Source organism: Lathamus discolor, chromosome 3 (genome assembly GCF_037157495.1).
Source record: "Lathamus discolor isolate bLatDis1 chromosome 3, bLatDis1.hap1, whole genome shotgun sequence".
NCBI lineage: Eukaryota > Metazoa > Chordata > Aves > Psittaciformes > Psittacidae > Lathamus > Lathamus discolor.
The window spans coordinates 121465961-121487807 of NC_088886.1; the positions used below are offsets into that span (position 1 = coordinate 121465961).

The following is a 21847-nucleotide window of genomic DNA, read 5'->3' on the forward strand; positions in this document are numbered from 1 at the left end:
TCAGATACTAGCATTCCAGTTGTTTCTAAATGGCTGTGCTTTTCTGCACAGTGAAACAAGCCGTGAATATCGAATCTCCCCAGTTTCTTTCAGTCACTTGTGTTGTTTTCTGTCCCAGTTAGCCAGTTCTTCAGTGTTGGGCCCCTGTCTGACAACTCGCTGGCTCCCATTTTATCTGTGGCAAAGTTTGCAGGCTGAGTTTTGTAGTGGAGTCCTGGTGACTGTCTCTGAAAGCTCCCTGACCTTTATCCTATAACCAGCTGTGCCATTTATAAAGAAACTTAGCTGATCTGCTTTCAAAGTCAGATATTGGATATAAGGAAGAAGTTCTTTACTGTAAGGGTGGTGAGGCACTGGAATGGGTTGCCCGGGGAGGTTGTGAATGCTCTATGCCCGGCCAGTGTTCAAGGCCAGGTTAGACAAAGTCTTGGGTGACATAGTTTAGTGTGAGGTGTCCCTGCCCATGGCAGGGGGGTTGGAACTAGATGATCTTAAGGTCCTTTCCAACCCTAACTATTCTATGATTCTATGATTCTACTTTGCCTGGGTTACAGCAAGGGAGGAGAGCATGTGCCTGGGCAAACTGTTAAGAGAACAGTAAATTAAGAAACAAAAGATTAATGGCCCACTGAGAAACAAAGGCATCCCCATGGGCCCAGTCAGCATGTCTGACAAAACCAATTTTCATTTATCTGCTATTTTAGTGTCTCAGATTTGGGCACATTAGTAAAATACACAGCAAGAAATAGCTGAAACTTTGCAAGGGAAAGTCCTGGGCTAGCTGCCTCAGCTAGGTGACATGTTGGTCTGAGGAACACTCTTTCATAGAATCATAAACTGGTTTGAGTTGGAAGGGACCTTAAAGATTATCTAGTTCCAACCCCACTGCCATAGGCAGGGACGCCTTACACTAGACCAGGCTGCTCAAAGCCCCATCCAACTTGACCTTGACACTTCCAGGGATGGGGCGTGTGAAATAGGGGCTCACTCCTCTAATCAAGATAATAGAGTTTTATGGAGGGACAAAGTCAATAAAGCAGAAGCAAAAGCACTGGGCGCGTGACTGTAGCCAGAGGCACACTGATTAGCATTTGTTACAGGTTTACTTTCACTATTGCATTAGTCATACACGTAATCATAATTCCTGCATATAGGCAGGGAATATTATAACTAGCTCCAGGAATTTATTATCGTAAGTCTCCTCCTCTTGGCGTCTGCGCACTGCTCTCCAGTCATCGTGGGCAGGGGTCTTGAGGATGAAGTAAGCAGTCTTCCTCTTAAGGGCAGGGGTCTCCAAGATGAAGTAAGCAGCCTTCCTCATGGTGTACTTTTCACCTTTGGCACAGTTGGATGGCCCAGTAATCACAAAACTAGCTGAAACCAGCCATATCTGTAATTTTTCCTATATCTGGCAAAGATTTAGAACAGTGTGACCTTCGGCCAAAGTTTACTGCAAGCAAAACAGGATGGGCAGACAAGGAGTATCCAAAGCCAGCTGATGTTTGGGAGGCACTGTCTCTAAACTAAGTAGAAGGATGGTGTGAAGTAATTCACTCATGTTTAGTGGGGCCACTAAATTCTGTTATCTCACCACAGTCTTACAACACAAATACTGTTCTTTATCTTCAACTTAAGTTAAGCTAAGAGTACTTTAACCCTATGTTTTCCAGGCACTAGCTTTCCTCATATCAACACACCCCTCACCCCACCCCTTTTCTTTGACCTTTACGAATTCTTTTGCTGTGCGACTCCATTTTGCTCTAGAGTTCTGGCCGTTTTCAGCTTGTTGTCTAATCTTGTGTCTTTAGCGAGTTTTGCAATCTCATACAGTTGTATCCACATAGCAACACCTATGATTTGCGAAAGCCAATACATTTATGCGTTTATCACAGGCATCCACAGCTTCTCTGGGCAACCTGGTCCAGGGTCTCACCGCCCTCACAGTATTTCTTCCTAAGAAATACTAATTCGTTGCAATCTTGCACAGTGATAGAAGTATTTCCGATGGAGAATGATGGAAACAGGTAGTTCTACTTTGTGCCACGACTTGGGTTCAAGACGTAAGGCAGGGAGAGTGAGTATTACCCACTGCCTGCGTTACAAGCTCAGGCACTGAGAACAGCTGCCTTTGTAAAACCAGGTTCTGCCGCGGCTCTGTGCAAGTACCGCGTTACGCTCACGGCCTCCCGAGCAGAGCGGGCTGTGTAACCAGGTCTGCTTACAGAGGCCGGGGGCAGGACCCTTCCTGCCCGCAGCGCTCCCCGCGCGGGGCGGAGCCCGGCGCTGCTTTTGTCCGCGTCGCTGGAGAAATGAAACCGAAACTGAAGGGGGAGCGGGTGGGCAGTGCAGGCGCTGCCATGGCGGGGCAGCGGCCGGGCGGCTTCCCGCTGCTGGTGCGCGGCGACTGGGGCTCCGCCGAGCCGCCCCCCGCCCTGAGGAGGAAGCTGCTCTGCTACTTCCAGAGCCAGAAGCGCTCGGGCGGCGGCGAGTGCGAGCTGCGGGCCGGGACCGGCACCGGGCAGCTCCTCGTCTGCTTCGTGCACCCCGAAGGTGAGCGGCCGGGGTAGGGCCACCAATGGCCGCTATCCGCGTTTGGGAACGGGAGGTCCGGCGGTGGCATCCTTCCCCTCACCGCTGTGTGTCGTGTTGACAGCGAGGCAGCGGGTGCTCGACCGGCGCGTCCATGAGCTTGAGTGGGAGCCCAGAGGGCAGCTGTCGCTAGTCGTCGCCGAGCTGCCTCCGGACGGCTGCCAGGCGCAGGTGAGGCGGGCGGGTTGGCGTGCAGGGCGACCGGGCGTGCAGGGCGACCGGGCGAGCGGGGCCGCCGTAACCGCTCTCCTCCGGTTCCGCTTGCAGGAGGTGGCACCAGCTGGCGGGGCCGAGGCGTCAGGTAGGGTCCTCGTGAGGCTCGGTGCGCGGCCGGGGCTCCGGGTCTGGACACCCCTGGGCCGGGGAAGGGAGGGAAAGGGAACGGTGGCAGAGCCGTCTGCTTGTCGAGAGCTTGCCCAGGCTGGCGTTGAGATGTGCTCTGTCATTTCACCACCTCCACCACTCCCCTTTGTTTTTTAAAACCTAAATTTAATGTAATTTATAAAGGATAGCGCTTAAGTAAACTCCAAGGCATGCATAAAACCTGAACGAACTAACTTTCATGCAGTTTTTGTTGTGGTTCCAGCAGACATCATCTGTGTTCTCCTTGCGGACCAGAGTTGGCTAGTCACACATACCACCTTTATCCTACATGCAAATGAGTTACTTGTGCCAATAAGAGTGGCGCACAGGTGAAGACCAAGGATGCAAGGCCAGGAAAGCAGCTTGGCAGATATTGCCATTACCTTTTGGTTTCTAATTTAGCCATGCTCCTTATTGTTTCAAGCCAGCAGGTAGAGATGTGGTGCAGAGTCTGCATACATCACGATAGACACTTATACAGGGACGCTTGACTTCTAAAGGAGCTTCCTTCCAGGGTGGAATGTCCTCAACAGATTTCTTGTTCAACACACAGTTCCTCTGTGAGGGCTGTGCTGTAATGGACAGGAGGATGTGCTTACAAGGGTTCATGAAGCATGATGGTGTGCTAGTTTGGTTTTTAACATTACGCCTGAGGCTTCTTGAGCTTAAAGAGTGTTTCTGTGACCACACTTGACACATGGTTTGCAAAAAGTAATATATAGAAGTTTGTGATTCTGACAATATCAAATAAAACTAAATTCAATCTGTGCTAGCTCCTGGTACAGCAAGAGTGCGACTCTTTTCTTCTTGAAATACCCAGTGACTGAGAAATCATTGTTATTTATGTCTAGTTAATGAACCTCAGGTGTCACTTCCCACCTGCCAGACTAAGGAAACTTATTCTGTGTGAATTCAGCAGGAGAAGACAGGCAAGCATGACACCAAACAGACACCACTGTATTCTTGCTTCATTGGTTTTCATTGACCTCTATGCTGCAATAGTCCACTGGTCACCTGGGTGGCTTGTGGTGTTTCTCTAATGTAGTGTAGAAATAATGATCTTGAGCTTAAATAGGTAAATAAATACCCCTTTTTTTTCCTTTGTATGAGTTCCTTTAGGAAACTCCCCTCTTCACTGGCTACCTCAGACATGTCAGTTCCTTAGGGATAGTATGCAGTGGATGCTGAGTTCTGGGTAATGTCCCTACACAGAGCTTCCCTGCTGTCACCAGCCCTGCTGGGGAGATCTGTGATAGAACATCTGTAGCTGTGTACCCCAGGTACACCTGAGCTCTGGTGGCACAACGTGTGTAGACCCAGCAACCGCAGCAATGGCTGGAACTGTAAATGGAAAGGCAGAAAAGTGATAGATACTCTGATCGTGGATTTGTAAAGAAGCTTTCATAGCCATTATTTATGCTGCTCTTGCCTGGGGATTAATGGAAGCCTTTTCTCCTCACCTATTTATACAACAACTCATGCTAGTGATATGCTCAATTTATTTGGGATTTGAAGGCTGTTGTAATAAAAAACAACACCTGAAATACTATTTGCGTGTTCTTTTTTCTCATCTTATCCATGATCTGAACAAAAAGTGCTGTGAAAACTTGGAAGATAATAAGCTTGGGTTTTTTGTCAACTTTTGCACTAGGGAGTGATGTTTCATTTCAGGATCATGTGAGAAACTGGAAGTGAAAAAAGCAAGCCCTAGGAAATCTGTCATAGTAGTAACCACTGCCTCTGGGGAGGAAATAGAAGATGAGATTGTGGAAATGTACTTTGAAAATAAAAAGAAGTCTGGTGGGGGGACCATTAAGTCCTACGTCAAGAAAGATCAGCAAATTATCATCACCTTTCAGGATGAGGAACGTATGATCGTATCCTTTGGCTGTTACATTACTAAAGCTCACTTCTAAAAATAGGCCTTTACCAGTGCTGGCTCTCTTTGTGGGCATTGATCCGTCAGAAATGGTGTATTATTTCGAAGTCTGTCAGGATGTAAAAAGGAACAAATGTGCCTGTCCATCCAATACAGATGTGTGCTTCTCACAGTGGTTCTCTAGAGCTGTCCCAAGTACTTAGATCAAGGCTCACAGAGAATAATGCTGGAGAAATGATGTCAGGAGACTACAGAATGCATAAGCTTTAATTCCAGTTTAGGAGACTGGATAAAGCATAGTACATTGTTACCTGCAAATCATGAGTAAATACTATTGTGTTGTATTTTCTTTCATATTTGTTTCAATTGCCAGGGTTTTGAGAATTGGAAGGAAAATTTGTAATACATATTATGTATTTATAAGACAGAGAGGTGAATGCTCACCTTTATGGTGAAAAAGATTTTTAAAAATAGCTTCAATTTATCTGTTTTTTTCTCTGTTTTCCTCTACACTAAAGTGCTGTTGGCTACTTGTTAGTGTGTGAAGGATGTACGCAAAAAGAGGAAATTGTTTATGCAGAAAGAATAGTTAAATATATATATATTTAGCATGGTCAAATATAGTTACATAGTTACTAGCTAAATACACAAGATAAGCAGGATGGAAGACCGTTTCTTTATTTGCTATTTATTAAATGGTACTGATCTGGAGAACAGTTTCTTGCGCTTGAGGTGTCCTAGCAGGAGTCAGCACTTACCTCAAAAAATAACTCTTTTCTTTTCTCTCTTGGGGGACACTGGGGACATCTAGAACATACCGTAGCTTTTATCCTGACCCTAACGTTCAATGTAGTTGTGTCTTATTTCTGTTCTTCTGTGATGTAATAAAATATGGCTGGCCAGGCTTTTAAAGTAGAGTATAATTTAGCATGTTGCTCTGCTATGGCAGGAAGGGAAGATCATATCTTTCTTTGTTTTCTTGTGGAACTAGATGCCCAAGAAGTTTTGCAAAGGAAGAATCACTCGGTGAAGAAAATTGACCTGCTTGTGAAGCCATGGCAAGTGGATACTCTCCAGGAGCCAGGCCAAGTGGAGGACTCTCAAAGATCCCTGCCTTCCACCACAGTTGTGCTTGAAAATGTGCAGGAGACAGTAAAAGACTGCATGCTAATTCTGCTGGTAGAGAACATAAGTGGCTTGTCAGAGGATGATGGTGACTTCAGTGTGGAAACGATACCTGAAATACATGCTGCTGTAGTTACTTTTACTGAAAATACTGGTAAGGAGTCAGAGTTGTGGATTTTTCTTATTAGCTACATGTGTGTATGTGAGGGAGACTAATATTTTCTGTCATAGGTTTAAAGTTTAATCTGATGTTACGTAATTTTAAATGAGGATTTACTCTGCTAAAGTTAATGACATGCACTGGCCTCTATACCTTACAGAAAAAAGGTAGACAGAAGAGGGTAAGTAAACCCTCTGATTTGGATAGCAAACAGAACAGGTAGGACTAAAACCAAACTCTAACTTTACGCAAGTAATATAAGGATGTATTTGGTCTTAGGAAAGGCTGATGATAAAATCTCTCCTTGCCAAAAGGTATCACATGTGTAGTAAGTTTGTATGTATTTGAGGGAAAATTGAACAAGTAGGTGGAACAAAGGTTTTCAACATTGTTAAATAAGCTGCATTAGGCCTGTGAGGTTTACTGTGATAGATTGGAGGCTGGGAGAGGATTAGGGAAGCAGCATCTTCTCACAGCTGTTCTCTAGAAAGATGCCTGCTGTGGTCATTGCTGGAGACTGCACTGCATGGACCCTGGGATGCTGAGGCAAGTGATGCTGTCCTTATGCAGAGTAGCAGCTGTCAGTTGTGTGAAGTGTGGGATTAACACTGTGTGCTTTGCCTGATGCTGCAGTACCAGCTAGTTGTAAAGGTACGGCGTGCCTACTGTGATTTTTTTTTTTTAGGGTATTTGATACCCTAAAAAGTATATACTTTCTCTTCTGCCTTATTAGTGATTTACAGCAGAGGCATCTTCCAGGTGACAGAGAGGTGTTTGCTCCTACTTTTCACCAGTGACACGTCAGGGGCACTTTCCGGTTGACTTATGGTTGATATTATTAACAGATTCCATCCCAGGACATGGGCAACAGTGGGTGATCTGATAAGACCAGATTCAGAAATAGTGTAAGCCAATGCCATAGCTGATGTTGTAGAGATAACAGCACCGTGTTACCAGGAGAACTGAATTACACTGGCGTGGTGAACTGGTTCCAGGATTCTTCAAGTGCTGCTGCACTTGAGCTCTTTTAGGGACAAGGTGATTTTACATGTACTGGAGTCTGGGTGAGGAGATGGGACAGGAAAGAAGAGAGAATTCTGTCTTCTGTGTGGAAAAATTGTACATCTCTTTAGAAGGTAGAATGTGGTAAAAATAGGTTATATGCCACTTTGACTCAATTTAGCAGGAACAGTTGTATTATTGGTAATACGTAAGAATTAAATTGCTCAGGAATCTTAAAGTTGTGAAGGGATTAGTCTGTGGTATAGCTAAACCAAAGAAGTTTTAGTCTCTGAGAAAGTGTTTTCTGGTTTAGAAGTCAGAAATTATTTGCCTTTCATATTGTGGTCCCTTCCCAGGTTTTTGGTGTAGCCTTTAGGAAATAGATCCTTTAAAAACTTAATCGTGTGTTTGCCTGGCAAATGTAAAAGACTGCCTTTTACTGTGATGACAACAGAGGGAAAACCCAGTGAAAATAGAATGTGTTTATCATAAACCTGAAAGAATCCAAATTTGAACTGTTGACTTATGTCTGACTAGTTGTGTATAAAGCCATAGCCCAAAAATGAACCGGATCGTACTTTCGTTTAGGATAGACCCAGTGATACTCAGTAGGAAAACCAGTGACAGATTCTGGCTACGGTAGTTGTAGTCAACAATTGTGATCAACCATGTGGTGAATACTAGGTGACAGATACTTAATATGTGGAAAGAAGTAGCTTTGTGGGCACCTCTTAGTTAATAGATGCTTTGTAATTCAGTGCTGTGGTCAATGCACACAAGGATGGTCTGCTACCATCATGATAAGAAAGCAAGATATTAGTTTGATCTTGGTTTTTCTTTTTCTGCTTCTTTTTCTTTTTTTCTTCTCCTGTTTCAGCTGCAGAGGAATTTGTTGAGAAGTTTAATCAAAACCACAGAGCAAAGGAACAAAATATCACTGCACGGTGCCTTGAGCTAACAAAAAGCATTAGGGCTGAAAATATACCACCAAACATACCTAGTGACTATATAACTGTCTACTTTGAGAATAAGAAGAATGGAGGTGCACATGTGGAAGATGTTCAGCAGCTGCCTGATGAAGATGCAGCTATCATTACATTCAAAGACCATAAAGGTAATGCAAAAATACAAATCTTACTTCTTTGAGATCCGTTCATTTAAAGATCCAAATGTGGATTTTCTAGAGAAATGCCTGTTTTGCCCTCATAATACAGTAGGTCTGGTGCTTTGTCAGCAGGTCTCTGCCAACTGGAGTGCAAGCCTATGTTTTGGACCAGCTGAGCATGCAGCATAGAATAGTTTATTTCATCCAGGCCTTGATCCTGACAGAGTTCAGCTTGCAGTTTGAGTTCAGTAGAGAAAGCAGAGGCCTACCTAGTGCAGGACACATACCCGGCAGCTACCACCTTCACCATCAGCTGCCCCGTGGCAATGTGTGCTGTCTGGCTTGTGTGAGGACAACTTCTTGGGCAGGTTTTTGGTCAAAGAGCAGGTGCTGTGGTTTGTCCAGCCAGTGACAGAAACATGAACATCTGTGGAAGGTGGAGGACAAGAGGGAAGCTGGAGGAGTTGGAGTGAAAGGGGGAGCTGGAAGGAAGTTGAAGAAAGTAGGTGCTCTTTTTGGGGGAGGTTGGAAACGGAGGAGTGATCACTTTATACTGCTGAGTAATAGCCCAGATAACTACTGAGTTGAACACTTCAAGTACAGCATATAACAAAAGTGGGGACAAAGCTGTGTGTACCTCCTGGAGGTGGACAGTGTTGGTTCTTAACTGTCTCTCTTAGTTTTTGCATTTAAAACCAGTAATTCTTGAATAATTTGGAATTCTTAAAAAAGTTAAAAAAAAAGTTAAAAAAAAAGAGTTAAAAAAAAAAACAACTCTTTGGTTTTAAGTGCTAGCATAATTGTTCGGGATTTTTTTATTATTTTTATTTTTTATTTTTTAGATATAACCAATATCTTGGCAAAGAAGCATTCAATCAACAAAACACCAATCTTTGTCTATCCTTTCTACACCTCGCTGGGAACAGCTCTTTATGGAAAGGAAGGGCCACAAATAAAGAAGCCAGATCCAATTATATTGCCTCTGGATCCATATATCTGGTATTACTTGCTGAAAAATAATAGACTAATTGAGACAATAAGTTATGAAATGGCAAAGCATAATTGTGTGCTAACGTGGCCTGAACCCTGCTGTGCAGACCCAAAGGTTACTTTGCATCCTTCAGCTACTTTGTCTGAGCAGAAGCGATCAGTATCTAGAGTGATCAAGACATGGAATGAAAATGTTTCCACAGCATTTTCACATAGCATATCAAAGTACAAAGCAATTAAATGTCAAGTAAGTGCAGAGGTGTGGGAAGCCATTAGAAATGGCTTTACCCACGGTGAGTATCTGATAATCCCATATATTTCCAAGGACTTACTTGTTCTAGTAGGTGAAAAAGAAGTTGTGAAGAATGTTGAACAAGAACTGACCCTTCTGATGGAAAAGGCCACCAGAGAAATTGAAAGAGAAAAAAAAAGAACTGAAGAAATGGTGTTGGTGAGTCCAGGGGAATATGCAATTTTACAGAGTACTGGCCTTGAAGAAAAAAGTCATATGCAGTTCCCAGCCCTGCAGATAAATTATGATCCTTTGCAGAAGGTAATTAACCTATATGGAGTGCCTGAGGAAGTTTATAAAGTAAAAGGGGAAATATTAGAGAATATACACAAAATGGTAAAGAAAACAGTTACTGTCCACCCTTATATTTTCCAGTTTTTAGAGCATATTGATAATGAAACCCTGTCACAGAGCCTGTTTATGACAAAACAAATTAGTGCCTTTTATGAGCTTTGCCCAGACGCTATCATCTTGAAAGGGAATGCTCCTGAAGATCTCCTAAAAGCAGAAGAAGAAATAAAGAAGGAACTGGTCTACAAAAGCATTACATTGGAGGATGAGTCAGTCCTCCATAAGCAGGAATGGAGAATGCTCACTAAAGAAAACTGCTCTAATAAAGCTGTGACAGTCACTCAGGCACAGAGTCAGGTCATTATTGCTGGTTGTTCTCAAGCAGTAGAAAAAGCATTTGAGGAACTTTTTAGCTTTATAGATAAAAACACGCAAGTACAAAAGTTCATCGTAGGAAAGCCCATGGCAGTCATAAACTTTTTTGAAAAAGAGAAGACCAGTGTTTGGGGTGAGTTACAGAATAAAGATGTGAAAGTTGACTTTATCACACAGAATAAATGTAGAGTTATATCCTTGAGTGGGCCAAGAAAAGAAGTGCTGAAGGGAGTTACTTTAGTTGAACAAATTCTGTCTGGCTTGCATTATAAACGTGTGGTAATTAGAGAGCCAGGAGCCAAGCCATATTTCAAGGAGCGAGAACACTTCTTTGCTGCCAGTGCGAAACAAGACTTTAACTGTCTAGTGAGGCTGGAAGAGCAGTCAGAAGAGCAGGTGGAAGAACAGCAAGGACATAGTAATGTAGGTAAACCCTATGGGCAGGTGACCATAGGTGGAGTTGTAGTAGCAGTTTATAAAGATGACTTGTGCACTCATCCCGTTGATGTTGTGGTAAATGCATCTAATGAAGACCTAAAACACTACGGCGGTGTTGCTTGGGCGCTGTTAGAAGCGGCTGGTCCAGAGATACAGCAGGAGTGTGATGAGCTGGTGAAGAAGAACGGGAGGTTGCAGCCTGGGTGTGTGGTTATCACGGGTGCAGGGAAACTCCCCTGCAAGAACATAATTCATGCTGTTGGGCCCAGGTGGAGGAAGGATGAAGCAGAGCAGTGTGTGTGCTTGTTAAGACAGACAGTGAAGAAAAGTCTGCAACTGGCTGAAACGTTTCATCATCGTTCTATAGCTCTGCCTGCTATAAGTGGCGGGATTTTTGGCTTCCCACTGGAACTGTGTGCGTATTCGATTGTAGCCTCCATCAAGGAGACCTTGAAAGAATACAAGGGGGACATCAGCTTGAAGGAGATTCATCTTGTGGATATTGCACAGAATAAAATTCAGGCTTTCAGCAAGGCACTTGGAGAAGTGTTTTCAGATTATCCACCTTTCTACACTTCACTGCATCAGACCAGTACAGTTCATCAGCCTAGGAAAAGGAAAATTTCTCAAAATAGCAAGAACTTCCCATTGGTAACCACTGAGGAAGGTCTTGACATCATACTGAAAGAAGGAAGAATTGAAGATGCTACAGTAAGTGTTTTAAATTACCTGCTCTTAAAATGCCAAGCTTCTCCTTTTTCTCTAAACCAGCTACATGTGTAAGGTCCTGCTTACCTCAGTGTTTGATGTGCTAGTTTCTCCTGGAGAACAAACTTGCATAAACATTTTCCAAATGGAGGCAGAATGAGTAGACCAGGAATGCAGAAATTTCACTTTCTCCCATTGGTTTGAAATGTATTTCACTGTTAACTCAGCTTTTGGGCAGGTTTGTGTTGCTAGGATTGAGCATAACTTCTTTGCTCACTCTCAGATAGCAGTCCCAAAACTTTACTTTGTAAATCAGCAGGCAGACTGTACTAGATTCATCAGTGTGAGATTTGAATTTGATACTTGTAAACTAGAGGTTTTGCTTGTGTGTTTTTCAGACGGACATCGTTGTCATCAGTGTTGCCAAAGATCTCCAGCTTGATAAAGGGCCCCTCTCCAAAGCTTTGCTAAGCAAGGCGGGGCCAATGCTTCAGAGAGGCTTAAAAGAAGAAGGCCTAGGAAAAACACCTGAGGAAGGTTCTGTGTTGAAAACAAAAGGTTACAATCTAAGTTGCAGTGTTGTGCTTCATGCTGTTGTACCTGCGTGGTTACAGGGATACGCATCTACAAAGGTACAAGGGGTTTTATTTGCCTGAACTCTAATTTAACCGGTCTTTATACTGGGTTTAATGCCACTTTTTATTTGAAATGGGGGAGAGTGTCAAGCAAGGTGGCCTATTCTTTCTTTACTGTGTGCCTGATCCTTCGTTTACTAATATATTCCTTGTAATGTGTGCAATTACTGTATTTTAATACCAAGAGGTAGCTAAAGGGGATGTGCTACATTGCATATACTGGGAAGAAAAAATTACTTTCAGTAATTGAAAAAACAATTGTGCTTTACAGGTCTTGGGTGGCATCATCACAAAATGCCTGGAGATTGCTGAGGAACTATCTTTAAAGTCAGTTACTTTCCCAGCTATTGGGACAGGGAATTTGGGATTCCCAAGGTCTGTTGTTGCTAAATTACTGTTTGACAAGGTGTTTGAGTTCAGTAGTAAAAACGGAGTAAATTCTCTTGAGAAAGTTCAATTTCTGTTGCATCCAGAAGACATAGCTAATATTCAGGTGAGTTACCATATATTTCTGTGTCTATTATATGCAAGTTTACTAGGGTTCTATCTCTTGATACTTGGCTGTGTGATGATCTCCAAAGAATCCACAGGGTGCTTGGGCTTCTACTAAAGAAGTTTGCTGACAGTCTCTTTCTTGTGTGTACTGAAAGTTCTTTTTTCTGTTCATGATCACCTGCCTGTCCTGTACAGCCCTATTCCCTTTCCATCCTTTTCTGTTTCCTGGTAATAATATAGATGAAAATATAAGTGCCTTCATCTCATGAACTCGTCTAATTCTTCAGTACCAAGGACTTGCCTACAAATGAATTTGCTGCAACTCCTGCATAGACACCTTCACTCTTGGAAAGAAGAGTGCTTTCAATGGAGTACTAGTGTCTATTTTTGGGAAGAATAAACGTCTCCTGTAGAAACGTATCAGTATTCCATATCCCCTTTTCTTCAGTATCATGTTAGCACAAATTTTCTGTATCTGCTCTGAAGTTACTCATTTCACACACGCATCTCTCAAAATAGACCCCTTGTGAATTACTGCCCAAATAAATGTTTCTGCATCTCTTGACTTCTGCTATTTTGTGCAGTAGCTGATACATTTTGAAAGGCAAACTGGAAGGTTACTGCACCAGAGTCTCAGCTGTTGTGCAAAGAGAAGGGTGGTATTAGCTGCAAGATTTGAGCTGGAAGATAGACTAGGCATTGGTGTAAGGGAGCCATCTAGTAATGTATCCGTCTGGAATGGTAACTAGGGCTTTGACTTAGTTATTTATCAATTATGTCTGTTGCTCACACTGGCTAACCTTGCTCTCTGAAAACAACTGTGTGTCAGGACTTGCCATGAGCATCTAGGCATATGGTATGAAGTAATTTGCATTAAGCTCTTCCTAAATACGTGTGGGGTTTTTTAGACAGTAGAAATAAAGGTTTGAAAACTAATCTAAGGACTTCTACAGGGGTGGATTGTAATTTCCTTCTCTAGGAATTCTCAGATGAACTTAAGAGCAGGTGTGGAAATACTGTAGATGTTACAGTGCAGAAGACTTCTCCAAGCGAGACTAGCCAAGACACAGGTAAGCTTGCTTCACAGAAGTTGTGTGCCTGCTGGATATTTTTATTCTTTTAAATATTCCAGGGAAGGTGTTCATTAGGGATGTTTAGATATGTGTTTGGTGGGCATGTCATTCCCAAAGTCCAAGTAGCAGTTGAAATGGCTGCTGAAAAGACAACATACAGTATTTTCAGGCTGAGCATCTCTGTAATGTCTGAAACAGTGTTGGAGATGCTAAGGAAAAAAAAAAAGTACCTGTGATTCATTCAGCAGAAGTTACTGTGTGCTGAGGGCACAAGTAGGGCTGTTTCTTTTATTGCTGCAGTACTTGATTAGATCATTAACAGGTCAGTGTCTTCCTATGTCCTGGGAAGTCAGGTGAGTTCCTGGCTATGTGTCTTCAAGTGGCCTCTTTGGAACGCTCTCAATCTTTTACACATTTAGATGAATAGCAAAACCAGAGTGAAATGTCTTTGGTGTTATCCAGCCTAATGGAACTGCAGAGTGTAGGAAATGGTTGAAAACTTAATCCAGTTTTTACAAATAAGGCATAGGTAAAAAGTTCCTGTCACACAGTAGAGAACCTGCCTGAAAACTCTGTGACAGAGGAGCAAGGGAGTGAGACTTGGCGAGTTTGCTACTCTCTTACCTTGGCGGTTTGCAAAGGTTTATACAGTAAAATGTTGCAAGGGAGTGTCTGTATACCGGGTGTGAAGTGAAACAAGTTTTTCTGCCATCTCAGCATGAATAGCAACGATGGGAATAGGTGAAGGTTGATAAGAGACTCCTGTAAGAAGGAATGATCTTCAGTTAACATGGCAAGCAGTCTTCTTCACAGGCTGAATGTGGAGCCAGACTGTGGTCTCTGTAGGCATTGTGCCCACGAACAAGTGCCTCATACTTCATTGCTCCCTTCTGCTCTCTTTCTTTCCTGCAGCTTTCTCTGGTACCTCTTCAATGCCAGCACAGAATGTACATGAAATGACTATTGGCTCCATCGTGTTCCAGGTGGCAGAAGGTGATATTACCAAAGAAGAGGGAGATGTTATTGTAAACATAACAAACAAAACCTTCAGCCTCAAAATAGGTACTTTAATTGACTTATGTATGAAAGCAGTGCTTGTGATCGGAAGGGCTGGATAAGGAGAGTAAGAAGTATTCTTCCACCTTCTTCCTTTCTCTCCCCACAATGTTTCAAACCCTTTTGTCTCACAGTGTGGTTTCTGCTTTGCTTCTTGGGGTACAAAGGTTCAATTAGGAAGTGTCTGAAAATTCCTTTTTCTTGTTAATCTATGCTACAGGATGGCATGGTTAAGACTCTTGAGGAAAGGGAATCTCACAATTTTTGTTTTATGTAATCCTTTCATAGAACATCTGTCAGACTAAAGGAGAAGACAAACCTCAGTGACATTTTGACCTCAGAGAAACTTGTTAGCTACTTTAGGCATCACTTTGAATTGAAAAGCATAAGCCTAAAATTTAGGCTGCTTTTCATTTATAACCTTTACTGTTATCAGCATTGAGATATTTTAGATATTATGTGGTGTGCAGTTCTACCTCAGATGGGAATTTATGGCATTAACAGTAGTAACTGTGGATTCATATGCCTCTTCTCATTTAAGGTGTCTCTAGAGCAATTCTGAACGGTGCTGGAAAAGCAGTTGAAGATGAATGTGCCCAACTAGGTATGGTACCTTTCTGACCTCCTTCCTGAAAGTGTTCATGTATGGCAGGAATCTGTTGGAATACTTTCTCAGTGCCTACTGTACATCCATCTGTACTATGCACTGTGCTACATCAGCTAGTTTTTAATCAGTTAATGTGATACTTGTAAAACGTCTAATGAGGGAAGTAAAAGAAATGTCTTGAAGAGAGGGCTTCTAAGCATCTATAAAGAACTAAATGTCTTCATTATTGCATCCTGTTATTCCAATAAAGCTTTCCATGATAAAAACAAATCAAATCTACACCAAACAGAGCCATGAGCAAGGATGATGTTGACAGGTTAATAGAGAAGCCTTACCCCACTGAAAGCAACTCCTTTTGTCACGCCTGAGAAAATGGTTGCTAGTTAAGCCAACAGCAAATCGCAATCACATCCTGTGTGTTATCAAAGGGGAAAACTGGGGAAGCTGGGTTCCTGCCTCAGAAGAGGCATTTATTTGTAAACCAGATACAGCTAGAACAGCAGATGTAACGGATGGGGAGTAAGGATGGACAAGTGTGTGGCCCTCAGAATAAGGGCAGTGGGGGATGCTGGTGTGGAGGTCAGCTTGGAGGACCAAAGGAAAAGAACTATGTGAAGGGTATGAGAGGTAAATCTCTGTTGTGCAGGCCGAGCGGGTAACTCAGATTGAGCAGCGTGAAGGCAGATGGCACGCTTGTGTGTGCATGAAGACAAAGCACAGGACTAACCTGTAGGAAGTTCTCAAAGACTGCAGAGAAAACTTGACAAATAAAGGTGCACACAAAATTAATTTGCCAAATGAGGCAAATGTTTTGCAGACATAAAATGGATCCTTGTGCCTTGAAAGTGAAAATAGAGAGAGGAGGATGCATAGTTTGTGGAAGGAGACTTGAAGCTTATTCTGGGGAGTATTTGTCATGATTTATCATGTCCCAATGAGGATTAGTACACATCTATAGTGTGGATAATTGTTGACTGATTATGTTCTCCTACTTAATGTTTCAGCTTCACAAGCTAACAAGAGCTATATCACCACCCAAGCGGGAAGGCTGCCATGCAAAAAAATAATTCATTTTGTTGCCCAAGATGATATCAAGATGCTAGTCTCCACAGTGCTTCAGGAGTGTGAATTTCAGCAGTACACCTCTGTTGCCTTCCCAGCAATAGGAACAGGTCTTTATCTCCTTGTGAAGTGGGTTTAGTGTTTGTGATTCTGCTGATCTCAGGGTTCAAGTGATGAAATTGATTTATCTGGAGGGGTTATTCTTTGTGAAAATGTATTCAGAAACCGCAGACTTTAAAACTACTAGAAGAAGTTCATAAAGACCTAGAAAAGTTCACTCCTTGCAGTCAGATGGTATGTGAAGAGTATGAGTGCTCTAGATCTGACATATTCTCGCTAACAGGGATTAAAAAGTATGTCTATACTTCCTGGAGCACCATATGTGTATGTCGCAGCAGCCTAATATGTGTGGGTAGCTTATCAGAGAATATCCAGGCAACTGCTTCTCCATTGCTGAAATCAGTAAATAATGCAGCTCTGGCTAGCAGCCACACAAGTGAGGTTCCTATGGATGGAATGTGAACCTGTCAGAGAGGCCAGATTGTCCCTTTTTTTTCTCTTGTAATTTTCACTTCAGTAGAAATCCCTAGTCAGCTAATCCAGAACTAGGCCCCATGCATGCAGGGACATCTTGCATGGATAAAACTAGACTTGCTTTTTGAGCAAAGAGTTTGCCACTGGGCCATTGAGCCTAAGGCCCATGGCTTATTAGGTAACCAAACCATAACGTCTACATCATAACCTGATCAGTTGCCATGTCAACAACAGCAAGCTTTCATGTTTCTCTTCCTGGAAAGGTGTCTCAAATCTCCTTTCCCTGTCCAAACTGGTAGCCTGCAGTTCTTTCTGACATATTTACGATCCAAGTGATTGTGGTACGTTCATAACTTCTTCTAGAGATTTTTTAACTATCTGTAACAGTTCTTGGTGCTTTTTTAAGGCAAAACACTTATGGCTTGTTTCAGGCCAGGCAGGCCGTGATGCAGCTGCAGTTGCTGAAGACATGCTAGATGCAGTAACTGACTTTGCAAGAAGTAACTCTGCTCCATATGTGAAAACTGTTAAAGTTGTCATCTTTCAGCCACATCTGCTGAGTGTGTTCCATACAAGCATGCAGAAACGAGAAAATTCTGCTAAAACAGCAGCCAGATTACAGCTTTCCAAGTTAAAGTGTAAGTAAATGTCATTTAAATACATATTATAGATCAATCTGTTTAGCACCAGCTGATAATGGTTAATACTAATTATTTGTGTATTTCAATGTAGCATTCCAGAGCTCTGAGAATCTTTCCCCAAATGGAAAAGCCAAAGCAGTTTTGAAGAAGAAAATCGAGCCGGCTGTTGTGCAGATTTGTGGTGAAAGCAAAAAGAAAGTGGAAGAAACTGAAGACTGGTTGAGAAGTGCAATCTTAAAGGAACAGTTTCAAGCAGAAATCACAAATGAGTTTATCTCTGATTTCCTTGAAGAACAGAGTGAAGAACTACATGACCTAGAAAATAAATTAAGAATTGCTCTTTATTTGGCCGGTAGCTCTATTAGAATTTCAGGTGTTGCAAAAGATGTCTGCATTGCTTATTCAACTATTCAAGACATGATCTTCAGGGTAAAAAATGCTAAACTGAAAGAGAGCAGTGCAGAACTTCTTAAAAGCATAATTGAGTGGAAATATTATGAAAAGGATTCCTATGTGCTCTTTGACAATCTCACAAATATGCGCTTGGAAAATGCTTTCCTAGCAAAGGAGAAAGAAATTTCAGTCATCATTAATGAGAAAAAATACACAGCGAATTTAGAAGCTAAACATGTTGTGGACGACCAGGGAAAATGTACACCCATTATACGTGTTGATAAATGTAAGTAAAAGCATCTTGACAGACTGATGTTCCCGCAGAGTAAGAAATGGTAAAAACAGGCAAAATGTTGTTAGGAGTTTTGTGCAGGTCCGTTTCTGGAGGATGCAGGAGGGACCTGAACTGGGAAATGAAAATAAAAGAATCCTGCAGTTACTTTTTCTTATTTTTTTAAATGTAGGTAGTGCATTCTGAGGTTCTTAACAGGCTTACTGGCAGTAGTTATAGATGTTTGTAGCAGTGATCATTCTAGATCTCAGCTCACTTCTGAGTTCCTGAGATGTATCTTCTTCCCTTTACTTCTGGTCCTTTCCAATAGAAAGAGCTGCCTTTTCCTGACTCATCCGTACAGGACTTTCCCTTTAGTATTTTTCTTTGTCCTGTCCAGTTTTACAGGGGCACATTTTGTATCTTAATGGAACAATTTTGACCACTTAACCCTTGAATGTGGATGGGTTTAAATAACAGTGCAGCCCCCAGTGCTTTAGTAATGCCTCCTGCACATATTTTCAGGTTTTAATTTTTTGTTCTTTTACCGAGAAATATCACTTCTAATTGAAGGAACCTATAACGCTGGATGTCTGCGACGTATGCATCAGTCAGTGTTACCGTTTAACAACACAGATAATTAGTAGGCCTCACGTGAAATGAGAGAAGGGATGAAAGGAAGATAGTCTTCTCCATTTAAAAGTCTTCTGCTTTTCAGATGGAGGGTATATTCTTGAACTTTTTAATTGAAATCCTTCCTCGTTCAAATGCTTTGCTACTAGTCTCTTAGCTGATGAGAACTAACTACTCAGTAAATATGCATTTGCTCCTTATACTTAAAAATTTAATTTGCAGGGAAAGCTACCAGTAAAAGATGTTGCAGAGAATCCCTCTTCAGCTGTGAAGAGTAGACTTGTCTAGGAACTACTTATTCGAGCACATCAGTTGCCAGTGCAGTGGCAAACTAGAAACTACAAAGCCCTAATCCTCTCATAAAAGACCCATGGAATACTTTTGGCTGAAAAAGAGCAATAGGCACTAGTGATAAGCTAGATGTATGGGTGTTTAGAAGGGTTTGTAGTAGGGCATGTTTCATTTTAAGCAGAGAATTTGGGCAAATATGCTTTATGTTTCTCTGCAGGTCAAGAGTCAATTGTACTCCCTGCAACATGGGATGATATGGAAAACCAGCGACTCAAAATAGTGGAACTAAGACCAGAAACAAGAGAATATAGAGATGTGCAGAAAAGGTTTCTGGAGACCTGTCAGTCATTTAAAATTGAAAAGGTAAAATCCTGTCATCATGTCTGAGCATAAATGCTTTTGATAGCAATGATGAAGAATACTAACAATGGAAAAATAAATTCCACTGGGATTTCTGAAGCTGTACAAGTCTTTATGGCTGTCGGTAACTTTAATCAGCATCAGTTTAATGTTGTGGTTGAGATATTTGGAACAACTTCTAAGCTGTTGATTCTCCAGCACCAAGGAAGTGCGCTCTTCCCTTAAATTGTTTTTGCTATAGTAGAGCAGAGCAATTGCTTGCTTAAGCCATGTCTGCTTTGCAGGTAGGCATGGCATCTCTGCCCCTGAAACCTGCAAATCTTTCCTATGTTTTTCCCATGGAGTGTTTCTGTCATGTTTTGGGCTGGATTCTGCTGTCCATCATGCCAGAGTTTGAAGTGACTTGACTAACTTATTTCATAGTTGACATATATGCATAAGGTCTAGGAGTAGAATCTTGGAAGCAGACAGAATTGTTGATATACACTCATGTTTTTTGATGATGGCAACCTTCTTTCTTTCTGTTTTGCTCTCAAACTCTGCAGATTGAAAGGGTACAGAACCTATATCTGTGGAAGGCCTACCAAATAAAAAAGTGTGAAATGGATAACAAAAATGGCAACAAAAATAATGAGAGGCATCTCTTTCATGGGACAAGTAAGAATTCATTAACCTTCATTAACAACGGTGGATTTAACCGGAGCTATGCTGGAATGCACGGTAATGTGAATTTCAAAACAACTCTTATTTTCCTGAATAGAATCATTGAATGGTTTGGGTTGGAAAGGACCTTAAGATCACCTAGTTCCAACCCCCCTGCCATAGGGAGGCACACCTTCCACTAGACCAGGTTGCACAAGCCCCATCCAATCTGGCCTTGAATTCTGACAGGGATGGAGCATTCAGAACATCCCTGGGAAACCTGTTTCAGTGCCTCACTACCCTCACAGTAAAGAACTTCTTCGTTATATCTAACCTAAACTTCCGCTGTTGAAGTTTGAACCCATTTTGATATCTCCCTATTGAAAATAAAAAGCAAAACTCTCAGGAGACTCACATGCTCTGAAGATGGCAGGTGAATGATTGCTGCTAATGAAATGCTCACATTTGTTTTTCTGACTACAGCTGCACACTTTGGAAATGGAACATACTTTGCCGTTAAGGCCAGCTATTCTGCCAATGCCATCTACTCTACACCAGATATGGATGGGAAGAAGTACATGTACTTGGCTCGAGTCCTTGTTGGAGAATATTCCCAGGGCAGAAAAGGATCAATTATTCCAGCAGCAAAAAATGCTAGTAGCTCTACAGATCGGTTTGATAGTTCAGCTGATGATGTGAAGCAGCCATCCATTTTCATCATATTTCATGACACTCAAGCTTACCCAGAATACCTTATCACTTTCACTGCATAAGCATTTTGATTGCAGCCATCATTTCTGGTCTTGCAATCTTTGGTGGATTGCAATTTTTGTTTTATAACAAAATATACAGTGAAAAGAACAAGTAGTTTTAACAAATTAATTTCTTACAGCTTGTTTACATTTAAGCAACCTCTGTCAGTTTCTGACACACTGAAAGACTGCTTCTTTACACTCGGCGTAGCTGTTTAACATATTTAACACGAGAGCTCAATATTCTACAGAAAACGGCTGTTAGGTTACATATCAATCCTTATTGTCCCATATTAGCCTTTCCATTCAGCCTTATGGCCATCTGAGTTACACTAGGCAGTGAGGAATGCTGATGGGGGAGTGGAAGGGATCTTCTCTCAGTGTTGCATTTCTGGTGTCTTCTTGCACTCTGTGACAGTCTGCATTGTAAATTCTGATACAGTGGTTTTCAGTAAATGAACTAGTTGTAGTTAATGGCTTGTGTTTGTCTAGATCTCTCTGAACACTTAGTATGGGTTTTCAACCAGTGAACTTCAATGAACTTGATGGCTCAAAGACCTAGTTGCATGTTTTTAATACAATAACCCTCTTTAGCAGGGTAAGAAGTGGTTCTACAGAAAGTTACAGGTGTTGCCTGAGCTATTTAGCCTGAGAGAGACAGGAAGGTAAATCTTGAGACGGTGTTTCTGTTGTCATATACCAGCTGCAGATCTTAAGGATAAATTAATAGAGCAAAGGAAAGCACAGAGGGGTGGGGGAGTTAAGGTTTACATCAGGGTGTTGTCTCGGAAGGGTAACTATTAAACAAGCCAAAGTTCAGAGTCTGGTATTTGTATTGTCCCTGACATGGGAGCTGAAGCAACATCATCTTTGTAGCATGTTGACAGAGTTAAAAAATAAACCTCTTGCAGCCTTTGATGTTGTAAGATCTTCCAGTGAAAAAGCACAGTGATGCAGCCCTTCCACATTCTAAAAACCTTTGGCTCCTCCAAATGATTCAGGTTTGACTTCATTTGTTGGATGATTCAGGTAAAATCCTCCACTACTTGCTTTATGTAGGTAGGTTGCTATTACTTTGAAGTTTT

At 42.0% G+C, this 21847-nt stretch overlaps 1 protein-coding gene across 3 annotated transcripts; it reads left to right on the forward strand.

The window, feature by feature from the left end:
* Positions 1-2315: 2315 nt before the first annotated feature.
* Positions 2316-21677, forward strand: PARP14 (poly(ADP-ribose) polymerase family member 14). Of its 3 annotated transcripts, XM_065671375.1 has the most exons (18): positions 2316-2550; positions 2654-2760; positions 2857-2890; positions 4624-4821; positions 5823-6110; positions 7996-8232; positions 9066-11320; positions 11716-11949; positions 12224-12445; positions 13427-13517; positions 14433-14582; positions 15118-15180; positions 16188-16355; positions 17211-17417; positions 17512-18099; positions 19226-19371; positions 19914-20088; positions 20494-21677. In XM_065671375.1, exons 1-18 carry the CDS (start codon positions 2358-2360, stop codon positions 20781-20783), a joined length of 5646 nt encoding a protein of 1881 aa, XP_065527447.1. In that variant the 5' UTR covers positions 2316-2357; the 3' UTR covers positions 20784-21677. The 3 variants fall into 3 exon arrangements, with proteins under 3 accessions (XP_065527447.1, XP_065527448.1, XP_065527449.1); XM_065671376.1 differs by lacking the exon at positions 16188-16355; XM_065671377.1 differs by lacking the exon at positions 4624-4821.
* The last annotated feature ends 170 nt before the right edge of the window (positions 21678-21847 follow it).

Excerpts from the sequence above, each read along its gene's own strand:
- PARP14 (XM_065671375.1), top strand. The coding sequence starts at position 2,358 with ATGGCGGGGCAGCGGCCGGGCGGCTTCCCGCTGCTGGTGCGCGGCGAC. Across the intron at positions 11,321-11,715 it reads GAAGAATTGAAGATGCTACA|ACGGACATCGTTGTCATCAG; the intron begins GTAAGTGTTTTA and ends TGTGTTTTTCAG. Across the intron at positions 11,950-12,223 it reads AGGGATACGCATCTACAAAG|GTCTTGGGTGGCATCATCAC; the intron begins GTACAAGGGGTT and ends TGTGCTTTACAG.